We start from the raw sequence: 22,793 nt of genomic DNA on the forward strand, positions 1-22,793 counted from the left end.
CTTGAAATCTAAATGTAAGGCATGAATCAACTTTATCTGGAAGAAATAAAAGCTGACTTTCAAATGTATTCTTCTCTCCATGACTTCGTTAACATTGCTCTAGTAAATTCTGCTTTCATTCTTTAAGCTAGAATATTACATCCACAAAAACCAAAAGCAGGTTTTCTTCCCCAGTTAGCCACAAACAAATACTTCCTGTCATGCTCTACTCCATTACAAGAAAATGCAGACCTCTCTCAAAAAATCTTGGGACACAAGTCTTAACAAAAATGACCTCCAGTGTTAAGTTTTAAAATAAGAATAAAGAAAACTTGCTTCAGCAAACATAAGTAACAGCAAACAGAGCAGTTTTTGTTATCCTGAGAAATCCTTCTGCATGCCAGCAGCCTATCAAGGCAAAGGTTCAGTATTTTGAAACTACATTGACAAACATTGCTTACAATGAATAATCTGGTTCTCTGAATATAAAAGGAAAATTTTTCTTTTACATTCTTATATAGTAATACTGCATTTAATTAAAAAAAAAAAACAAACCAACCAACAAAGCAACAATATTAGTTTTTAACCAGTAGATAATGGCTTTAGAAGTTTCATATATCACACAAGAAAAAAAAATTATGTCAAAATAGTGTCCAAGTGCAAAACCAGATTTATTCCTATATAAAGTTAATCCAGTTTTCTAAGACGCTTTTGAGAAGTTTGTTTAAATAGGACAGGTACAGAAAACAAACACAAAACGAAACTAATAAATTCAAGACCATGGAAGCTAACACTAATTAAAATCACTTTCTCTGTTTCAGTAGCTTCAAGGCATTACACTTATTTTGAAGACTTTCTCCAAGGTCTTTGTATATCCTTTTCAATTTCTTTTCTCATTTGTGATTGTTTGTATCTTTCTGCCATTGCAATAAGCTCGTCAGGAACTACCTAATAAGAAAGGCAAAAAAAACAAGGTGAATTTTAAATAAATCTAAACTTTCAGACTCTGCTTTATGAAAATGCTATTGATTTGTGTTCCCAAACTTGATTTCATTATTTATCTGGCTCCTGTCATTTTGCAGATTCTTTTCTGTAGAAACGCAGAGAGAAATCTTTTTACATAAGATTGTACAGAAATATACTGAAAAATAATCATCATAGTGTCTCTGTATTTTCAATAATATATCTATGCTTTCATCACCATACCTGATGGCAACATAAAACCAGCTGATTACAACATTATAGTTCAAACAGAACTATAGTTATATAACTTTTAGTTATATAGTTATATAACTTTTAGTTATAAGGAACAGCTGGTAAAAACACCCAGTTAAAGGTGGTATCATACTATATACATCTATTGAATGTCGATTTGTATAAAATTCCTTATGGAAGTTTTAAGAGCCTCTGAAGAGAAACTTTGCGATTTAAAGAAAGTGTTGTCTTAGGAATGGTTCTCACGTGCTCAGAACAAAGCTAAAAGACAAGGGAAGAAGGGCAGGAGAAAATGGTCAGATCTCCCACCACTGGGAGGTTGCAAGAGAACCTTACCAAGATCCACAGGGGTTTTTAGCATGTTCGTAATTATGTGGAAAAGGTGAATTGTATCATCAAAACACTCTCACCTCAGAGTTCTTAGCAACTGAGGCCAGATGTGACAAATTACAGACAGATTTATTAGTTGAGTGATGAAAAAAATAACACAGATACCATTCTTTTGCTCACAAAACAAAGGCAGTATCCAACAAGACTTCTTAAACCAGGCTGGGCAAAATGCTGACATTAATGCAATGTTTACTGCAAAAAGCACAGTGGGCAACTGTACTGTCAAGAGGTCTTGGATCACTGATCTGTCAAAGCCAGCCCACTTCAGCAATCTGCAAAGGCACGTGGCCATCCACATGGTGGAAGTCACCCTGTCCAGAATCAGTTTCCTGATCAGAGTGAACATGCTATTAATATAATTGCTCTGTCTGTGTGATTAGTGTCCGCCAGTGGCACATATACAGTGCAACCAGCAGAGTACAAACAAATATAAATACCTTAAAAGTCTCCCTAAACGTGCCTGGGCTTGGCAATGCTTGAACAGGTGGAGAATGCAGCCAGGACAAAAGGTCTGGTAGAGCAGGAAGTCATATTACTTTAGTTTCCATTTCTTTTGTCAGGCTTTATAATGCTTGTTTTTTATAATGCTTTGTTTTTATAATGCTTTGTTTTTTATAATGCTTGTTTTTTGCTATCAGCAACTTTTTCTTGAGCTGGCATGAGGGACAGCTCGCTGCTGAATTGCTCTACTGGTAAGCAACTATCCTGGCAAAATATGACAACTCTGAAGAGTCTATTCTGGCTAAGTTTCAAACTTTATTTAAAAGTAAAATTTAAAATTATGTATCTCTAACTGAAAGGCACAACAGACTAATCTATGGAGATAGAAGAAATGAAACAAAGTTATTTTTCAGTTGAAACATGGGATGATTTTCTCCAGTATCAGATCATCCCCTAGAGCTTGAAGCTCTTATTCCAAACTAAAATTGCAACAATTTCTTGCAAGAGTGGTTTTTGAGCAAGCACAAGGCAAGAGTGGGAAGAAGTAAGGATACAGAAACATAAAAATCTCAGTCAGATAATATCCAGCATCTAGTGGCTTGTTGAAATTTTTCATGAACAATCTGTGTATCTGCTAAACATACAAGCTAGGGTAGGGTAGTCCAAGTGAGAAAACAAAAGGATAAAGATGCCATAATTTATATGGTTCTTGGTATTACACAGATTACTGTTTTTCCCATAGATGTCCATGCTTGTTAATAAGCATTTATATATATAAAATATATAAATTTCAGCATAGACACCTTTTTGTTGTACCTGTTCTTCTTTATATAATCTGTAGATTCAAAATCACAGAGAACATTTGGCTAACAAAAGCAACTAACTTGTTTTGAAATAAAAGTATTCTGAAAATTCAGTTCTTTTCTTACTTTTCCTTGATGCTTTAAGACTGAAAGAATGGTATTTTCATCATCATGAGAAAAAAACCCCAACACTTGGTCTGTAGGGATACTTCCTTTCTATCAGACATAACTAAGTTTGAGAATAATGTTATGACTAATAGTAACTTCTGAAAGCAAGGATTCAGAGTTCCTCTTTTCTCCTCTGAACTCGGAGACTTGTTTGCAGTTGAACTATCACACATTATAAAAAAACCACAACCAGTTTGGGAACTTTGCAGTCTGCAGCTGGAGACAAGACTTGAAAGGTAATTGCTAACTCAGAATAAAAAACTCAAGGCATCTCTAAAGTAGCTTCACAGTATCATTACTGGTTTCACCTCTTGCATTTTCTGAATAAAAACAAAGAAAAAAACCAAAAAAAACAACAAAAAAAAAAAACAACCCCAAAAAAACCCAAAAAACCAACCAAACAAACCAAAAAAAAAACCACCCCAACCAAATACCCCAAATCTGCAACTTTAAAGAATTCTTAGGTGACTACTCTTCTACACTTTTTTTTTCTCCTTTTCCTCCCTCAAAAGCATCTTACTAGGTTTGCAGTAAAGCAACATAATATCTTTCAAAGAAGAGTTATAAAACAGAATATTGAGGTGAAGTTCTAATCCAGGGTTTAAAGTCTAAGTGTCTTATAGTAAAAAACACAAATTCTAGGTAAAATCCATTTAGTGTGTACTCAAACTTCCATCAAAAATTGAAAGAAACAAACACTGCAACCCAAACAAACAAAATTTCAGCTCAAGTGAGGACTTGAACTGGGGGTTTACTATAAATAAGGCAATTTGTTACAGCAAGAAACAGTAACACAATTATCTGTTTTCTCAGATATGGTATCAAGAAAAAATATGCTTGTTTAAAGAAAGAGATTCCATTCCATTTCCCATACTATTTATGAGAATCAGTAAGAAAGCTTGGAAAAGTACATGCAGGTGTCACAACTGTCAGATACAATAAACAGATAAGATAGTTGAGCTTCTTCTGATACAAGTATTGTTAATATTTAGACCATTAAAGAAGAAATTGGTACATGCATCCAGAAGTGAAATACAAAGGGAATAAAATATCATGACATAAAATAAATCCTATTATTTCTCTGCAGACCTCAATGTGTATGTTAGTTACTTTTTCTTTGGACATGAAAGGCTTTGGTTAGAGTTCACAGTTCCTTCCTGGGACTTGTCTGTAAGATAAAATACAGCTAAGGCTATCTAGGACAAGATAGACTAAAATACCCAATTTTTTCCCTGAGACACCACAAGCACTCACCAAGAAGGATCTAAATAGTCTTAGACATTCATGACATGCTTCAGGTGCTAATCCAGAACCAATATAAATTTTACCCAGTACTGTATTCTTACTTGGCTTGCTCTTTCCAGAATGTCAATCAGCTCGGACGCAAACCTCCAATCATTGCTCGTGACAAGTGTCACTGCCTCCCCAGAGCGCCTAAACAAGGAAGGAAACAACTGCTGATCTTCCAAACAACTGTGGCCAGGCTTTTACTACTGACCTAGGCACTAATGAACTGTACTACAGGAATATTATTGAGCTGATAGAATAAAAGTGGCTTGAGCATTAACCCTGCACATGACAGAGAGCAACTTTTCATAAAAATCAGAATACAGCAATTCACCTAAAGTGGAGCAAATGCACAAGTAATTTAGAATTTTACATAATAAACATAACGGCAACATATTTAAGTATGAAGAGACACACATTCATATCATGATTAAATGAGAAAAATCACACTTGTACCAGCCTGGGAAAGCAGCATCCAAAAGAACTACCACTAAATGACACCACCATGACTGGCTGCAGACTTTGAACCTACAGATGCTTCTTCTCAATGTGCTGTCCAGAAAACTAAATAAATCAGCAGCTCATGAAGAGATAAGCAAGGAAGTAACATTCCAGAATATCAATGCAAATTGTTTTTCTAATTCTTTCTCATATTTAAACCAGCTTTCAAACACTCTTGATTCAGTAACAGAAAAGTATGAAACTTGTTTGCCTTGAATTTAAAAACATAAATCAGTGTGTTTCTAGAACATACTGAAGTCTTCACTCCCCCACCCCACAGGACCTGTAGCCTCTAGAATTTGACAAGAAAAACACCTATGCAGTGGATAAAACATAATAGAACACTGATAATACATTACTATTTTCTGGTAAACACTTACCCTGCTCTTCCAGTACGACCTACTCTGTGAACATATTCTTCAATGTTGCGAGGGAAATCGAAGTTAAAAACGTGAGTAATGTCGTGCACATCAAGGCCACGGGATGCCAAGTCAGTAGCTACCAATATTCGAACTTTGCCTACAGTAAGTATGACAGGAAGAGAACAGGAGTTTAAGGAAAAAACAGAAAACATACCCCAGTCTACTGGTTTTCTAGCTTATAATGCACTTAATATTCTTAACACAAAGTAAAAATATGCTTGTTGCACTTTACACTGAGTTGCTGCCAAATACAAGCTGGTAAGTAAGCACTCAAAATGTCATTTTACTATTACTTGCATTTCACGAGTAAAACAGCAGAGTGCAGGAAAAGTAAGAAATATGCCTGGTTGATATAAAGAGTCTGTCCAAAGAACAAAAACTTCAACAACTATATTCTCAGCTGACACACTTGTCAAAGCACCAGTCTTTTATTAGCATGTGTTCACATAATCCTGGATTGTGTTCACACAACCCTACTAGCATAATCTGGAGCAGGACTGTTTCACTGAAAGCACCATCATCTGACATTTAAATTTACCATTCTGTAGACATACTATAGTGATTTTCCCAGAAATGGCAAAAGTTGAGTAAGTCTTACTTTAAATTATTAAACTCCCAGACATTCAAAATTTTGTTCAAGAGCAATCTCTTTGTTTGCTGGGTCTTTTTTTGTCAAATTAATAAAGAAAATATATAATTAAGAGCTCTTTAATATTTTAATTTCTATAGTACTAAAGAGACATGACATTTAAGAGATAAACTGGTTTTGAACAGAACAAACTTTAAAAGTCTGGCCTAAACAAACCAGTACTTTAGTACAGACTCACCTTTCTTGAAATCATCCAAAGCCTGTTCTCGATCACATTGTTCCCTGTTGCTATGAAGTGACTGTACTGGAATTCCTTGGATACCAAAGTCACTTGCCAAGTCATCAGCTCTAAGGCGAAATAAAGCAATGGCTCTTAAAACAGAAGAAAAAAAAAGAAACAAAATAGTGCAGTATCTAGATTTAAATCAAAAAGAGTAATGTGACAGCAAAAGCTAAATGGGTGCTTAAGGACAAAAACTTACCAAGGTCAGCTGATACTTATTATACAGGAAAGCAAGTCTCATCCACACAGAAATGTTTACCTTTATTTATACTTTAAAGGAATACTAGATTATTTTTCTGTTGTTCACTCAAAAAGTTTAAGTATGATACAATAACCACCTCCCACATTAATCAGGTCTTGCATGCACCAGAGGTGTATGAAAATAAACAGTACATCACATTGATTTATCCCAAAGAATCCAAACATCCCACTCGAAGTACGTGAAACTGAGACTTACCACCACCATTAATGATATTAAAAAAGATACAAACTACCAGTCAGTCTGAAGGAATAAATAAATAAATAAATAAATAAATAAATATATTAATACTACTAGCAGCACATTGTGCAGAAGAGGTATTACACTTGATAGTTATTATGTGAACTAAGAAACTATTCAGTATTTCTGACCTCAAACAGATGATACTGGCAAGTGATTACATACGTAAGCTTTTTTCCCACAAAAATGATGACCTTATCTTTTGGCTTCATAGACTTAATGAAGCTATGCATGAAAGCTCTCTTTTCCTCCTCGGAGATAACAATAACTTTTTGTTGTACTGTGCTTACTGCCTGTCAAACAGCAAAAAGGGATGTTAAGTAGAAACAGAATACAATCATTTTTTTCTTGTTAATTCCCATATTGCCATGTTATAAAACTAGCAATATATGATACCATAAAAAAATTATTTTAATATGTATCAGTTTGGAGTCCAAACAATGCAGATTTCTTATTTCCTCGTTGCTTTAGGAGAATAATAAAATTTACCTTTAAGCAGTTTGCCAAACTATTTATTTGCAGAGATTTAAAGGGTACTGATTAGTGAGGTGAAAGAAATACATTATTAGTGAAAAACACATTTAAGTTCTTTAATTTGCAACTATTTTATGTTACTCCAGAGCAAGTTAGCAGTCATATTTGAAATTACAGGCTTTTAAAGGTGCTGTAAATCTCTTTGAAATGATCAGTTCTAACTATTCCAATAACAGTTCTTTGCTCCATTACCTCTGAAGGTTACCACAGAATATCCAAGGTATAACTAATAACTAGGATAAAATGTCTAGACATTCTCATGGCATGGTATCATGATCTTGTGGCAAGAGTTGAAAGTTCAATCAAGAAGACAAAGATTCTCTCTCCACATGGGAACCCTTCCCCCCCCACCAGGTGTCACCTCTTCAATTGAGAGAAGCTCCTGTAAAAAGAGATTAATGCCCTAGAGAATAGAGCTACAACAGCAGTTCATGTCTTACAAATTCCAATCCTGACAAGAAATGCCCTTTGATAAAAGTGTAGTTCTGAACAGAACAGACAAAAAGCACACTGTCTCTATTTCTACTGAAAAATGTACTGGATACTAGGTTTCCTCATTCCCTATCATGAAAAAAAGTGGAACTGAAAAGGAAAATTTCCTAAGATCTTGGGTGAACTACTGTTTCTGTAAATTCTGCTGGTATTGAAACCAACTACACATAGCTGCACAACAATGACAAATAAGCAGCTATATGCCAGAAGTTTTGGACTTTAAAGACAGTTCTTACTCTAACACATACTTTCTGCTATAGACAAGTGCTCTCCAAGAGTTTAGTACAAAGCTCTCTCAAACTCTATTTGAGAAAAATGCAGTTAGGAAACACAAATTTAGATAAGGATCTGTATGTATTAGAAGGAAGATGTTCAGAAGGAAAACCAAGTAAAGAACAAGAACTTGCTGAACCAAAATTAAGGTTGCAAAACCAAGGGATCACACAAAAACATTTGGCATAGTGAAGCAGAACATTCAATATGATTCATGCTTGTCACCTGTTATGTCTTCTACTGAAGAGCTAAGACTTCCAGGTATTGTTACAGCAAAAATGTTGGTTTTTACTTTTTAAATTTTTCTGAACTTTTAAGGAAACTTAAAATAAGTAGCACGGAGCTGTTTCTTGAAAGATCAAATTGATTACAAAAGATACGTGCATTTACTTACATACAGTTAGTTACAAGCAAAAAATTTTGCTTGGCTTAACCTGGCTTAAACATAGGTTCTTCTAAAAAAGGAAGGGGAAAAACCAAGAAAGAACAGGACAACTTACTGCTAAGTCAAGAGTGCCAACATACACAATCATGGGATTTTTCAAGTAGGATTTTGCTAGGCGACGGACACCATCAGGCCAAGTAGCACTAAACAGGAAGTGAAGAGGAAAACACACACACATGAGAATAGTGTGCCAAATCTTCTCCAATTCATTGATTTCATCATATTCTTCTTTTCTTTCCTTTCTTTTACACCAGCGAAACATATATGCAGTAACAGTATTGAGCTTAACCAATCTTAAGTTAATAGCAAAGAGCACTTAAGCTTAAAAGGTAATTTTGTTGGTTAAAAGTACAGGCAATAATTATGGAGTCTTTCTGTTGAAGCCTCAGTTGAGTTTAGTAGCTGAACAATACCTAATAAGCAAGTTTTTAGTCTGTTTTCTTAAACAACAGCTTAAATGCAAAATACGGGAACAAAAATTATTGTTGGGATATTTGATTGTTAAGTTCCCAAAAGCTGCATGATTTCAAAATTAATCCAGGTACAGACTAGCACAGATACTGATCAGAAAGTCAGGAAATACATTTGGTCCCAGGTGGAGAACTGTAAGTTGGCATTTCAAATTGATATGGCAAATTCCAGCACTCCCAGGATACCTTCCTTTTTTTGGGACAACTCAACTGTCTTTATATTTGAGGTAAAAAATCAGAAAAAGACAGTACAAAATGAAAAAAAAATTGTCAAATGACTCATCAGGACTGACTAGACTGAATTAGAAAGAAAACTAGTAAAAATTTTAATAACTGACACATTTGTTTTGAAATTAACTTGTTCATTAATAATGAAGTTGTTCAATAACTTTATGTTCAAGTCCTGAGCACTATCATGTTTAGATACCTTGTCATAACAGTTTGTCTGTCAGGACGCACATCTATTAGGATCTTCATTATCTGAGGTTCAAATCCCATATCCAGCATTCTGTCAGCCTCATCTAAAACCTGTTCAGAAACAAAGTTCTTTATTCTGCCTATTCCCTCAGATAAGGGCTTGCTTGAGCAGCACATTACAAAGCAAAAGATTTTAATGGTAACTGTTTTAATTGCAGAATCTTCTCCATAACTTACTGCAAAAGCTGTTCAACTTCTATTCTACCTCCTCAATTTCCTTGACACTTTTTCATTCACTATTATACTTGCAGGCAAAACAAGAAAATACACAGCTCCTTTAAGAGCATTTAAAGTCAATAAAGAAAAAACAACTGTTTGTTTTACCAATAATTAGGTTGATGGCTAAAACTAAGCACAAACAAAAAAAATCCCAAAAACCCCATAACCAGCCAAACCCAGAGGGGAGCAACCTGCTCAACACACATAAGAAATTGTTTGCAATTTTAAGGGGAAATATCATTTCTACCTCAATTAGAGATCTCATACAGGATCAAAATATCACATGTCAATTTACTTCCTCATTACAAGTAGGAAAAAAGCCAGAGCACACATTAGGACACTGCACAACTCCCAGAGCACAAGCTTCTTTCATCTGGTTAAAAAAAGCCAGAAGTGAACAAGTGAGCTGGAGGTCTGAGAACTACTCTTTGGAACTAAAACGTTTTCTAATATACAAGCACACTAATGAATGTTTTCAGTCTCATACAAAGAAAGAAGACTGACATCTGAGACTCATTTATCTCCTTTGATTTATAGAAACTTTATTTGAAAACTAAAGGTACCTGGATTGTGCTTTTAAGTATTGACAATTTCTAGTCACTTATGTGGAAATACAAGACATTGATGATTATCCTTTTCTACTGTCCTAATTTTGCTCCTCCATTATTCTCTTATATTTTATTATATTAAATATAATATAATATCTGATATTTATTATATATTATATATAATATCTGATATTATATTTAGTACATTATTTATGTAAATCTCTGAAAGAACAACGAATTATCAACTGAGAGACAAGACAAGAATTCTATTTCTTGATTTAATTCTCTTTATTTTTAGAGGACTCATGGAGGTGCCATTAACTACATGAATTCTAATAGAATAGCAAGGCTGAAACATCACTTATTTAACATAAAGAGTTGGTTGCTATGCCTTTTTCAGCAGTAGAAGCTTTCTGTGCTATTAAGCTTACTGGTACTTTGCTGCAGAGGGAAAAGGAAGCATCTGTGTCTAATAGATGGATCAGGTAGCTGAAATTTACTTTTCTTATTTATGACAGCTGCTTCGTTAAGATTAAAGGCTGTAATATATGTCAGGTAGCTATTAGCACTGATTTTTTCAAATGTGTCACAGCCTCATCCTGGTTTATAACCCAAATGTCCTTTAAGGGATATAATCTTAGGTTTCTTGTTATCTTTAAATATATACATATTTATTTGTTTGTTAATATTGTTCATTTCAGTTCTATTTCTTGGCAAGAAATTCCTACAAGCCGGTTCTTTCTTTGAAAATTATTTTGTTTCCTCTTTCCTTTGTTTTAAATCAATTATTGGTAAGTTTAACACTATTTTTCTTTTGTATTGAAGAATACAAGCACTACTCCAATCTACCTTTTACATCCTCCTTCATGATTTATATATATTTTTAATTACACTTTCTCCTAAATGTTTCCCAATTATTCATGCATAATTCCCATTTCCTTCCTTCTGCTTTATCAGCATGAAGTCCAAAGAATTAAGATTATTTCGTCAGACTGCTGATGAATGAATACTGATTTACACTGAACACAGGGAAACAAAAAACATATTTTCATATGACATGTATTTTGAACAATCAAAGGGCTATTTATGACAGAATCTACAACTTTACTTCTGAAATACTGAAAAACAGCAGCCTATCTTGAATAAATGGCTTCCTAAAAATCTGAATCAAGACATGATCAACTTGATGGTTCTGTCAGGCAAGAAGAGAAATTCTAACCTCAAACTCACCTTGGGTCCAGTACCTAGTTAGACATAATTAACAGAGCTTGGTTTTGTGGTGTTGTTTTTCTTTTCTGGGGGGTGGTATATTTGCTTGGGTTTTAACAATTGTATCCCAGTATCTGACCTTGGAAGTCATTTGGGAAACAATTTGCTATCATATTAGCAAGTAATACTCAGTTTACTTTGGGAACCTTCCTAAGACTCAGTAATATCTTTAAATGAAAACTGTAAATGAAGGTCTTCAATGAAGAGTGTTCTTCATCCAAGGTGGCAAATGTGAAATCTATGACCACTCTTTTTTTCCTAAAGCAAAGCTGAGAGATTAAATTATTTGCTGGCTGAAAACTGACAATGAAGCTCTGGAAACAGGAAGCATCTTATATATTGAAAAGCACAAAACCCACGGATAAATATATAGGAAGATCACAAAAAGATAGAATTTTCAATGTCCAATTTTTCACATGGGGCTTTGGTAGAACAGAATTTCCTTAAAGTTTGAGGCATGACACCTTAACCACATCACAATCCATCGACCTTGCACTGGTCCTTCTGAAAACATTTAGCTGCTAGTTGTGCAACAAAAAATGTCTCTTCTCCTTGCTTCACATCATCATACTTTTCAATTTGATAGTCAATTCTTTTTAGCAATGTCACACTACAGTACATGCTGCACATACAGAAACATGTTTTTGGTTCAATACCCACTGCTTTATGAAGCACTGTGTGCCTGTGGCATGACTATACTTCACCTTGGCAGAAAGGTGACCTATGCTCCTATAGTCCTCACAATGCAGGTTTTCAGGCCTGTTTTCCTCCTGCTCAGCAATTACATGTTAGTCTTCTACAGAATGCTACTCTCCTGTCTTCCTGTAATAAACTTTTTTCCCAAATGGCCAAATTTATAATGATGCTACACCACTGCTGGCCTTGCCAGTAAGCTCACAACTATCACCTAGAATTGGAGCTAACTTGTTACAACATGGAGAGAATTTAACTCTCACAGGTAGTGGGGTGGACAGAGAGCTTGGCCAAATTGTCAAACTAGGCAACAATTCGCAGACAAGTAAGAGAAATAAATTGAATATATGGAAGCAGTTTACAAACAGCAATGGTCTTACCTGTTCAGTACAGGAAAAGGCAAAAATGAAATGAAGACATAAGGATTATAATAACGTTTATAAGGCTGTTTTCCCAATTGAGATCAAAGTAAAGTCAGTCCCCCAACATTTAAGTATCTGTGTGTGACTCTGCTAGCACACAAGTTCTAATAAAAAAATGGAGACACTGGTAACCTTTGAAAAGAAAAGGAAAAGACAACTTCAGAAAGGCATTTCATCCATTAGTAACTGATCCTGACAAAATGAATTTTAGAATGCCATTACTGAAAAACAATTTAGCATCTTTAAAATGCTTGCTGTGCTAGAAGCCTATTTTTCCTAGGGAATATTTCACATCTGCAATGCAATTATAGTAAGTGTGAATCATCCCTCCAATACCAATTTCAGTGTTAAGCTGTATTGCAATTAATACTTTGGAAGTTTAAAGAAAACTCCATTAAAGCTTAAATTCAAACTGAGTCAACCATTTCCCAGCTGGTGCATTACTCATTGCATATCAGTTACTTGCCAAATATGTTATGCTCTTCAAATTTATGAAGTTGTTCATTTGAAGATCATTCAGTCTGCCAGGAGTAGCAATAACAATGTCCACTCCTTTGGTAACCATGTCTATCTGTCCTTTTCGGTCCCCACCACCATAGACGCAAATACTGTAAAATAAAAGTTTTACAGACGTAGCGTATTAAATTTCAGCTGAAGTCAATCCTTTTCAAATAAATGCCACCATGTTGCTTTAAAAGGGTCACCTGGTATTAACAAGAGAAAGGAATACAATAAGTGTGATTGACAGTATTGCATAACTAATAAAAATAATACTGAATGACACACCCTCAACAGTTCAGCAATAGTTTTCTGCTGAAACTGCAGTGAAAATAATCGTGAAAGGAAGATAGCTCATGTGTTTTGGGTTATTCTGAAAATATTTACACAAAAAATAGATGAATATATGAAAGGATGCATGGTTTTCCTAACAGTACCATCAAAAGTGAGATGTTTTGCTGTTGGGATGACTGTAAGACTTATTCAGAGTGCTACACAAAGTTGACAGAGATCCCTAAATGCAAGTTTCAGAGTACAGTAATGTCTGTTTAATTGCTTACATGAAGATCTACACTTAGCAGGTTTGTGGATGAAACCAAACTGGGGAAGGAGCTGATATACTTAAGAGAATTAGGCTTTTACCAGAAGAAAAACAAAAAGGCTAGAGAAATGGGCTGATGAAAATACTATAAAGTTTAACAAAAAAAAAGACAGAGATGGACTATACCCCATGACTCAGGGTCAACATGCTAGAAGATAATATTACAGAAACACTTGTGTGGGCAAGAACCCGAACATTATTCAGCAATGCAATCTCAGAAAAGAAAGCCAGCTGTGTTCTTATGAAAAGGTAGCAATAGGAAGCGTAAAAATAACATTGGCCCATTCTAGGATGAGGATGGTCACCTCACAAACAGGGACAAAGACAAAGCAGAGCTCTTCAATGCATTCTTTGCTGCTGTCTTCAACAGAGGTGATGCACCAAGGGGGATATCAATGCCCTGAGCTGGAGAACCACAACTGAGAATGATCCACTCCCAGTTGAGCTGCAAATTATGCAGGATCTGCTGCTCCAGCTGGATTTCTACAGATCTACAGGGCATGATGGGATTTGTACAAAAATCCTCAAAGACCTGGCTGATGTCATTGCAAAGTCTCTTCCAATGGTTTTTGTGCGGTCTTTGGAATCCCAAAAGGTCCCTGATGAAGTTATGGAGAAGATTAATCTGGGAGGTATTGACAAACACCTGGAAGACAATGTAGTCACTGCCCACAGCCAGCACAGCTGGCACACAGTCCTGCTTGTCAAGCCTGACTTCCTTTTATGGCAATGTAACCCACCAAGATGATCAACAAAGCCAGTTGATGTAACCCGTTTGGATTTCAGTAAAGCATTCGATACTATCTCTAACAGTATCCCTCTGGACAAAATGTCAAGCACACAGCTGGATAAACACACCATGGCATGGGTCAGCAGCTGGCTCACAGGTCAGGCATAAAGGGTTACAGTGAATGGGGTGACATCAGACTGGTGACCTGTCACTACAAGGGCCCCACAGGGCTCCATCCTTGCCCTCATGATATCTTCATAAATGACTTGGAGGCAGGACTGGAAGAGGTACTAAGCAAGTTTACAGACAATACAAAACTGGGAGGAGCTGCTGGCTCCCTCCAGGGCAGGGAGGCTCTGCAGAGACCTGCAGAGAGGGCTGGACAACCACTAACCACATAAGGGAAAGTGCTGGATTCTGCACCTGGGATGGGCAAGCCTGGATGTACAGACAGAGCAGGGAATGAGATGCTGGAAAGCAGTGCCATGGAAAAGGATCTGGTTGATGGTAAGCTGAACATGAATCAGCAGTGCCCTGGAGCCAGGAGAGCCAACCCTGTCCTGGGGGGCATCAGGCCCAGCATCACCAGCTGGGCAAGGGAGGGCATTGTCCTGCTCTGCACTCATCTCAAGTGCTGGGGGCAGTTTTGGGTACCACAACAGAAGAAAAATATTAAACTGTTAGAAAGTGTCCAAAGGAGGGCAGCAAAGATGGTGAAAGGCCTTGAGGGGAAGCTGCATGAGGAGCGGATGAGGTCACTTAGTCTGTTCAGCATGGAGGAGACTGAGGGGAGACCTCACTGCAGTTACAGCTTCCTTGTGAGGGGAAGAGGAGGGGCAGGCACTGATCTCTTCTCTGTGGTGACAGTGACAGGACCCAAGGGAATGGCCTGAAGCTGTGTCAGGGGAGTTTTAGATTGGATAAGGTTCTTCACTCAGAGGGTGGTTGGGCACTGGAACAGGCTCCCAAGGGAAGTGATCACAGCACCAGTGTGACAGAGTTTAAGTGTTTTGACAATGCTCTCAGACACATGGTGTGACTCTTGGGGATGTCCTGTGCTAAGAGCTGGATTTGATGATCCTTGTCCCTTTCAACTCAGCATATTCTGTGTGATTCTTCTTAGCTGTCAACTCAGAAGGAAAAGAAGCAGAAGAGATTCATAGACTTTGACCATGGGATTAGTCAAAACAGAAATTCTGAAAACTGGGAAAATATAAACTCTGCATTTACTACTATCTCCTCCCCTCTTAAATGCAATTATTGTAGTAGGTGAATTAAGTCACCATTGGTAGGAGAAAAAAGATATTACTTAACAAGCCTGTGAAAAGCAAGACTACCTTTTAATTCCTTTGTATGCATACTTTGAACACTCTGCCTCTACTTGAAGTGCCAGTTCTCTAGTGGGAGCAAGAACTAACATTCCAGGCCCCCCACGCTGATCTTTGGATCTGCAACAAAGCATATGTAGAATGTTGGTATATAAGGATGGGCAAAGTCCATCATGGTTAACACTGAACATTTTAATACTGTTCTAAACTTCCTCCGTACACTGCTGCTAATGGAATCTATGGTGACAAATTTGGTGCTTATTCCATCAGATTTGTAATTTTTTTTTTTCAATACAAGATTTTTATCTTCACTGCTAGAAAACAATCTCAGGAGTTGGGTGCAGGAGGAAGTAAGTGCAGGGGGAAGTATGCACAGCTAAACAAATCAGACCTGTGAGCAGTCCTTACATTGGTTGTGAAGTCAAGTGAATGAATCCAGGCATTAAGTATGCTAATGTCTTCCCAGTACCAGTCTGCGCTATACCAATAAGATCAATTCCTTGGAGTATAATTGGCCATGCCTGGGACTAACATAAAACAACAAATACTTAAATGTAGTCTTCATTTTTCTCTTAAGGTTCAGTTAAAGAGTCGTCAAAATTGAAGACATACCTGAATTGGTGTAGGCTTTTGAAAACCAACTTTTCTTATATTGGCCATAATATCAGGATAATGCTCAAATACATCTTCAAATTTACAAACGGGATTGGGAATGCAGCGCTTTTCACCTTCTTTCAAGTCATCACAAGTTATATCATTATTTTCTTTCCTGCATAAAGTAGTGCAATTGTTTTAAAGTCTCATTATCTGAAAAATTAGAGCTAACATAAAGGACTGTATTTCTTAACTTTTTTTAAACTCCTTGAACAAGAAAAAGCAGGTTCAGGCTCTTGAATGGGACTGAATTAGTCTTCTATCTTTCTTAAAAGTCCTTCTATAGGAACACTTTTCCTAGAAGTATCAATTGCCATTTTTTCTTAAGAATGACTAATTTAAAGTTATATATGGTTATTAACATGAACTGCACTCCTATCAGGCTACAATTACACCTGATTACAAATTAAGTATGTATGACAAGTTTTTAAACCCAAAGACAACCCAGAATTCAGATGAATGGCTTCAACCTATCTGTCAGAATTCTATATTCTCACAAAAACCTCCCCCAACTGTTTTCAGAGCAGCTACCTGGATACTTTAGAGAATGCCAACAGAACAATTTTCAAAAAAGAACATGACCACTAAGACAAGCTCAAAAAAGAAAAAAAAAAAAAACTGGAACAACAAGCCCCTAAAAGTAGGCAAAACCCAAATCACAACACATATAAAAGACTATATTAAAAACTACTGTTCCAAAGCTTCCTCCAATTTAGTGCTATTAATATGCCGTCCTAGTTTCAGCCAAGGGCAGAGTTAATTTTCTCCCCCTGGCAGTGAGGGGAGCTTGAAGCCACGTGGGCATGCCTATATTGTTACTCTGTATCACCCAAATCTCATGAGGGGTGATGGGATTTTCACTTTCCAGGAGAAAGGGGGTGTGGTTTCCTGTGGAAGAAAAAGCCAATGACCCTCCATGGCCAATTTGTTCCTTTTCCCAGGAGAGCAAATGGAGAGGTGAGATGGTGTGGATGGTCGGACCAGCGGGCTTGGCATCATCGTTTTTTGTTATTTCAGGCTTGAGGAAAAAACCATGGGCATGGACACTTTCATCCACTGTTTTCTCCTTTGTCTCAAGAGCTATGTGGTGCCAGCTGTGGTGGTGTCGTGTAGGTTGGACTTCCATGAGCATTTTTGCATGCAATCACCTTTTATACAATGTTTTTATTAGTGTTGTTGTTTTTTCTTATCTCATTGATGTTTTCCAGCAATTTCTTAACCCATAATCTCTGCCTTTTGTCCCCCTCTCACCAGAGGGAGTGAAGGAAGCAGAGGGGCTGCTTAAAGCTTAATTTCCATCTGGTTTTAAACCATGACATCTGCATACACATATTGATTTCAGTCCTGTACTCCTCTGAAGATTCCATTCAGTAAAAAGCTTTTCAAGTGGGGTGTAAGCCAGGAAAAGAATGGGCAATTCAACTTCCCCTCATGTTTATAGAATTATTTCTTTCTGTTGCTGCCTTTTTCTACTTAAAGTGAACTGATTAGATGAAGTAGAAAAAAAATTCCTTTATCACACAAGTTCAATTCTTCAGTACATATTTTTAACCTACAAGAACAATGTTCTGCAATTTTTCACTAGCTCTAACAACAACACATCCATATACTTTAAAGGAAAAGGTGAAAACATCTGGGAATAATTCCATGCTTTGCTCACTGGGGCAAAGTTTCTCTGGCATGCAAAGAAAAAAAGACATCTTGCAAAAAGAAAAGTAATAAAAAGCTAACACTTCAATAATGCTCACTAACTTCATTAGAACTACTAAAGAGGGCTGTAACTATTGCTAAGGCCTGAACCAAGTCATTTGAAACAGATGATCTGTTTTCCTTGCAAGGTACTGAAATAGGTTGTTGGATCAAAATAAATAGATGCAGTTAACTGAAGCATGTACTCACCAGGATGTGCTTGTAAAGACAAGATAGATAAAAAAAGGAAGACAATAGTAACAAAAATTGGAATTTGAATAGTTTTGGCTAAAAAAATCGCAACCAAAAGATATTCAACCTGTGAATAATCCTATTTGGAAAGACCTAGAAAATGTGAACATATTGTCTCATGAAAGGCAAAGAAACAGCCAAAAGTCAGTGAACCGTTATGAATTTTTTTCTGTGCTGAAATTCAATCAGATCAAACACCTTTAAAGAAGCAGAAAATCCCAGAGGTAAATTTTCTACACACCTAATAATCTCACCTGCTAGTTGTTTCATTCCCAAGAAAGAGTTCTTAAAAAGATTAAGCTGCTACAAGACCCCAGCATTAGTGTCTCTGTTTCAGTGTTTAATCTCCCACTTTCTAGGCTTTATAGTTTAATAGTAATTTTAGCCAAGCAGATGATTCCGTAAAGAAATGATCTTACCGCCACAGTTCCACTTCTTCTTGTGACATAGATGCAGTCCTGGATGATTCTTTGTAAAAGTTTTTCTCAATTGGAGGCAAGCCTTAAACAATCAGAAAAATCCAGCTTTAATCAGCAAGAAAAAATACAGTCAGTGCAAGTCTGCTAAAGTGTAAGATGGAAAGCCCAGGACCCAGAAAGTGCCTTGAGCCAGGAGACTTGCTGGAAGTGATGGAAGACCATTGCTCATGTAAAAAGATGAAGGCTGAGACAAACACTTCAATATCTGCAAAAAAAACCCCACTTCCCCACATTTCAAGTTCTGAAGCCATATACAAACCAGCACTATTTTCAAAGGGTGACACTGAAATTACCACATGAGTAGCAGGTTTAAGTCTTGGCACAACAATCAGTATCCTCCATGACCATGTTGAGAAATGCTAACATGGCAGCTCACTGCAAATACATCACTAATTTGGGCTCTGAAAGATTCAGTCATCTCAAAGCAAGTATTAGAAACGTTTAAGCATTCCAACAGATTTACCACATAGAGACAAGTATAATACAATCAAAATAGAGACAAGTATAATACAATCAAAATTGTAAAACTAACCTGCCCACTTCATAGATTCATATTTGGCCCTGTTTTCTCGAAGAGAGGCCCAGTTGATTACTGGTTTCTTTGGGTTATTTTCAGGCTTCATAACATCCAAGGTTTTTCCTGCAGAGTTAGTAACAAAATGCTGCTGTTTGATGGAACAAACCATGGGAAGAAATCTCCCCCTCAAAACAAACACATTTTCTATTGCAAGGCCTCATATATTTTAAATAGACATGAAACATATATATAAGTGGAAAATTATTTCCTAGATCTCTGCCCTGAAACGTTGCTAAAATGTGTACAAATTCAATTTTGATAAAAAAAGGGAAACATTTCAACATCTTTAGCTACTTAAAGGAAGTAATGATGGGTTATGAAATGCTTCTCCTCCAGCTATAAACTAGGTTTGTTTTGCAGCAAGGTTTTGAAAATTTGTGAAACCAGTAGATGATACGCAGACAGAAAGCTCTAACAGCTACAAGAGCAAAGCTTAGGTCTAAAGCATCCAACAACATCACAATAAAGTCTCAGTCTAGTTATATTCTATACTTCTTTTTTGATGAGGTTAACACTTCGTTAACCTCAGCAGCAGCCATCGAGTATAAAGTGCAGCTTTATACTGAAGATATAAATAGCAACACAGCTGTGTGGAAAATTAGTGGAAAGGCAGGAAACATGGGGATAACACTGTCACAAATCCTAAGTAGTTTTAATATTTCTAGTCTCTTGAAACATACTCATTCACCTGCTGGGACACTTCTAAAAAGGAAACACACAACTACTCCAGTCCTTATTCTAATACTGGAACATAATTCCTGGATCCCTTCTTCCTCATCAGTGCACCAGATCAACAATTGTGCAAAAAATTGTTGGGAGCACATACAAGACATACCAATAATACAAGCAGCATCCAAACATACAGAAATGATTTCTATATCCATGTAACAAAGCTACCACAGGAAAGCCTAGTAAAGCCAGCCATGAAGTACAACATCAAATCATAAGACATTAACATTCCTCAAAAGTAGCAGGAAGTCAGCATGACTCATGCTATGATCAGCACTTTATAGACTATCTTCACAAAGGCTTATTGAATTGTAATACTCCACAGATATCAGATTAAGACTTGCACTAGAGACAATACTGCTATTTTGGAGGAATCAGACTGATAATGCAAGAACCAAAGTGGTATAACATTCTGCATCCATAAAGTTGTTGAAAAAACACAGGAACTGGTTTTCATGGAATCCTGGCAGTCTGGTGGGAGGGGGAAACTGTCCATAGTTGAAAATCTTCTTCTATTTTAAGAAGATGCCATTGCCCAAGAACAAGGTTTAAGTTAACTTAGTAAAATACTACCAATATAAAAACACTCCAGCAAACTACCAAATCTATGGAATACAATCCATAATATTTTTTCCCCCAACCTCACATTTCTTACCTTTCTCTGTCCCACCTCTAACATAGTTTTGTCCAGAACTTGTAATAAGATTGTCAATCAACATCTTGGCTTTGTTTTGCACATCAGTGCTGCCAAAAATCTTTACTTCAGATTCATAGGTTCCTCTTGTAACCTATGTTCAAAAACATCACTGAATTTTTTTTTCATACTGCAAAGACAAACATTATACAAGAACACATACTGAAAACGATTTTTAATCTTTTTTTCCCTGAAAAAGGCCCTTTAATCCCTTTTCTAAAAGGGAAGGAAATAAACGCAATCATAAGGAAAAGAAAATCAGTAACCTTTTCCTATTTTCACATAACATCCAAGTTGCACCCTCAATTCCACTTCCTTTTCACTAACTGTAAAACAGTGGCATTATCACAGCTATTGTACCACCCTTCAACGTCCTCCAAATGGTTTACACAGAAAAAAAAACAATTATGTTCCCAACAGAGCCCATTTCTTGACAACATACAGCACATGGTACCTTTATCCTGGAACCTGAAGAATCCTCAAGTTCTTTAATTTTAGCTCCACCCCTACCTGTTATAAAGATACACAGCAGGTATTACAGAGATTTAGGACAAACTGTCTGTTTGTGACCATACTCCAAGACTTTCATATAAGTGCGTGTATCTACAAATAAAAGAACTTGTGACACCAAAACACTGGAGACTTCAGGCAACTCTTTCGTCAATTAATCAAATGCAAGGTTTGTGTGTAAGGGAATGCCGTTCAGTAGAAGAGACGGAGGAGTAAAACTAGATCGAGAGATTGCCACCCTTCCTCCATGTGACTAGAGGGGCTTCAGAACACTTGCACATTGCTGGCCTTGAGAAACAGACGTGAACTCGTCAACTTTAGGGTAGAAAAATTTCCCTGGCGAGTGGCAGAAACCCTGCAAAAGCACCCTGCCATGCCCGGGTGGAGAGAGACGCACGGGAACTGCGAGGGGCGCGGGCCCTTCCACGGCCAGACTGACGGAAGGCCGGCATGCACTCCCTCAGGACACTGCCGGGGGCCGGCTCTTCCCCACCCGCTTACCTCAGCGGGTCAAGCACCGGGCCCGGGAAGGGGGGGCACCCGTCATTACCTATGAGAGTTCCGACCAGGGCGCTATCCAGGTGGAAGCAGAGCGGCGCCGCACAGTCCCGAGCCTGGCCGGCCGCAGCTCGGGGCGGCCGCTGCCGCGCCGCCCGCCTCGGGCCGCCAGAGCCTTCAGCGCCTCGCGGCTCCCACCTTTCCCCTCCAGGATTCCCCGTGTCCTTGCCCCGTCGCCCGTCGCCCCCCACGGAGGCGCGGCCCCACGAAGGGGTGCTGGGCGACCAGCAGAGCGGCCCAGCGGCAGCAGCGGCCCGCGGCCAGTCCGGCGCGCCCAGCTCCTCATCGCTGCTCGCCTCCCAGTCCGACATGGCGGCCGCAGCCGGCTCGGCCGCCCATGCGGAGGGACTTGGCGCGGCTCAAGCCCGGGGCGCGCTGATTGGCCGGGCGGGCGGCTCTCTGAGCCGTGATTGGCTGGCTCCTCAAGGAGGCAGAGGGTCGATGGCTGCCGCTGTGTTTCAGGGGGATCCGGGAATCGGTTCGGTTGGAAAAGGCCTCTGGGATCTTCGAGTCCCACCCGTGATGCAGCAGCACCTTGTCAAACGCACCGTGGCACTGAGTGTCTGAGACCGGGAGAGTTTCCGAGAGAGTTTTCCTGAGACGTGCAGTGTTTCCTTAAGCACTTCGAGCACGGTGACTCCCCCGCTCCCTTGGGCAGCCTGTTCCAATGCCCAATCACTCTATCTGCAAAGAACTTGTTCCTAGTGCGCAACCTAAACCAGCCCTGGCACACTTAGGACTGTGTCCTCTTGTCCTGTCATTGGTGGCCTGGGAGAAGAGGCTGACCCCCACCTGGCAGCAGCCTCCTGTCAGGCAGTTGTAAAGAGCCATAAGGGCCGCCCTGGGCTTCCTTTGCTTCAAGATAACCAACCCCTGCTCCCTGTGCTGCTCCTTACAGGACTTGTGTTCCAGACCCTTCGCCAGCCTTGCCCTTCTCTGGACTCGCTGCAGCACCTCGGTGTCTTTCCCGCAGCGAGGGACCCAGAACTGGAGAGAGAATTGCCCTCACCAGTGCTGAGTAGTAGAGGGACAGTCATTGCCCTGGTCCTGCTGGCCACACTGTTGCCGATATTTT

The 22,793-nt window shown here is 38.1% G+C and overlaps 1 protein-coding gene across 2 annotated transcripts; it reads right to left on the bottom strand.

The window, feature by feature from the left end:
- Positions 1 to 631: 631 nt before the first annotated feature.
- On the bottom strand, positions 632 to 22,037 carry DDX43 (DEAD-box helicase 43). 2 transcript variants are annotated; one of them, XM_053974033.1, is made up of 16 exons: positions 21,711 to 22,037; positions 21,105 to 21,160; positions 20,612 to 20,744; positions 19,183 to 19,290; positions 18,591 to 18,672; positions 16,189 to 16,345; positions 15,985 to 16,103; positions 15,586 to 15,696; positions 12,886 to 13,027; positions 9,219 to 9,319; positions 8,377 to 8,464; positions 6,743 to 6,870; positions 6,034 to 6,143; positions 5,165 to 5,303; positions 4,343 to 4,430; positions 632 to 927 (listed from the first exon to the last, which is right to left on the bottom strand). In XM_053974033.1, exons 1-16 carry the CDS (start codon positions 22,027 to 22,029, stop codon positions 820 to 822), a joined length of 1,989 nt encoding a protein of 662 aa, XP_053830008.1. In that variant the 5' UTR covers positions 22,030 to 22,037; the 3' UTR covers positions 632 to 819. The 2 variants fall into 2 exon arrangements, with proteins under 2 accessions (XP_053830008.1, XP_053830009.1); XM_053974034.1 differs by lacking the exon at positions 4,343 to 4,430 and having other exon boundaries at positions 841 to 927.
- Between the last annotated feature and the right edge of the window lie 756 nt (positions 22,038 to 22,793).

This window comes from Vidua macroura, chromosome 3, assembly GCF_024509145.1.
Source record: "Vidua macroura isolate BioBank_ID:100142 chromosome 3, ASM2450914v1, whole genome shotgun sequence".
NCBI lineage: Eukaryota > Metazoa > Chordata > Aves > Passeriformes > Viduidae > Vidua > Vidua macroura.

Coding starts and splice junctions, on each gene's coding strand:
- DDX43 (XM_053974033.1), bottom strand. CDS start 22,029: ATGTCGGACTGGGAGGCGAGCAGCGATGAGGAGCTGGGCGCGCCGGAC. Junction 19,291..20,611: donor TAGAGGTGGGACAGAGAAAG/GTAAGAAATGTG, acceptor CTAACTCTGCAG/GAAAAACCTTGGATGTTATG. Junction 5,304..6,033: donor TTTGGATGATTTCAAGAAAG/GTGAGTCTGTAC, acceptor TACTTACTGTAG/GCAAAGTTCGAATATTGGTA.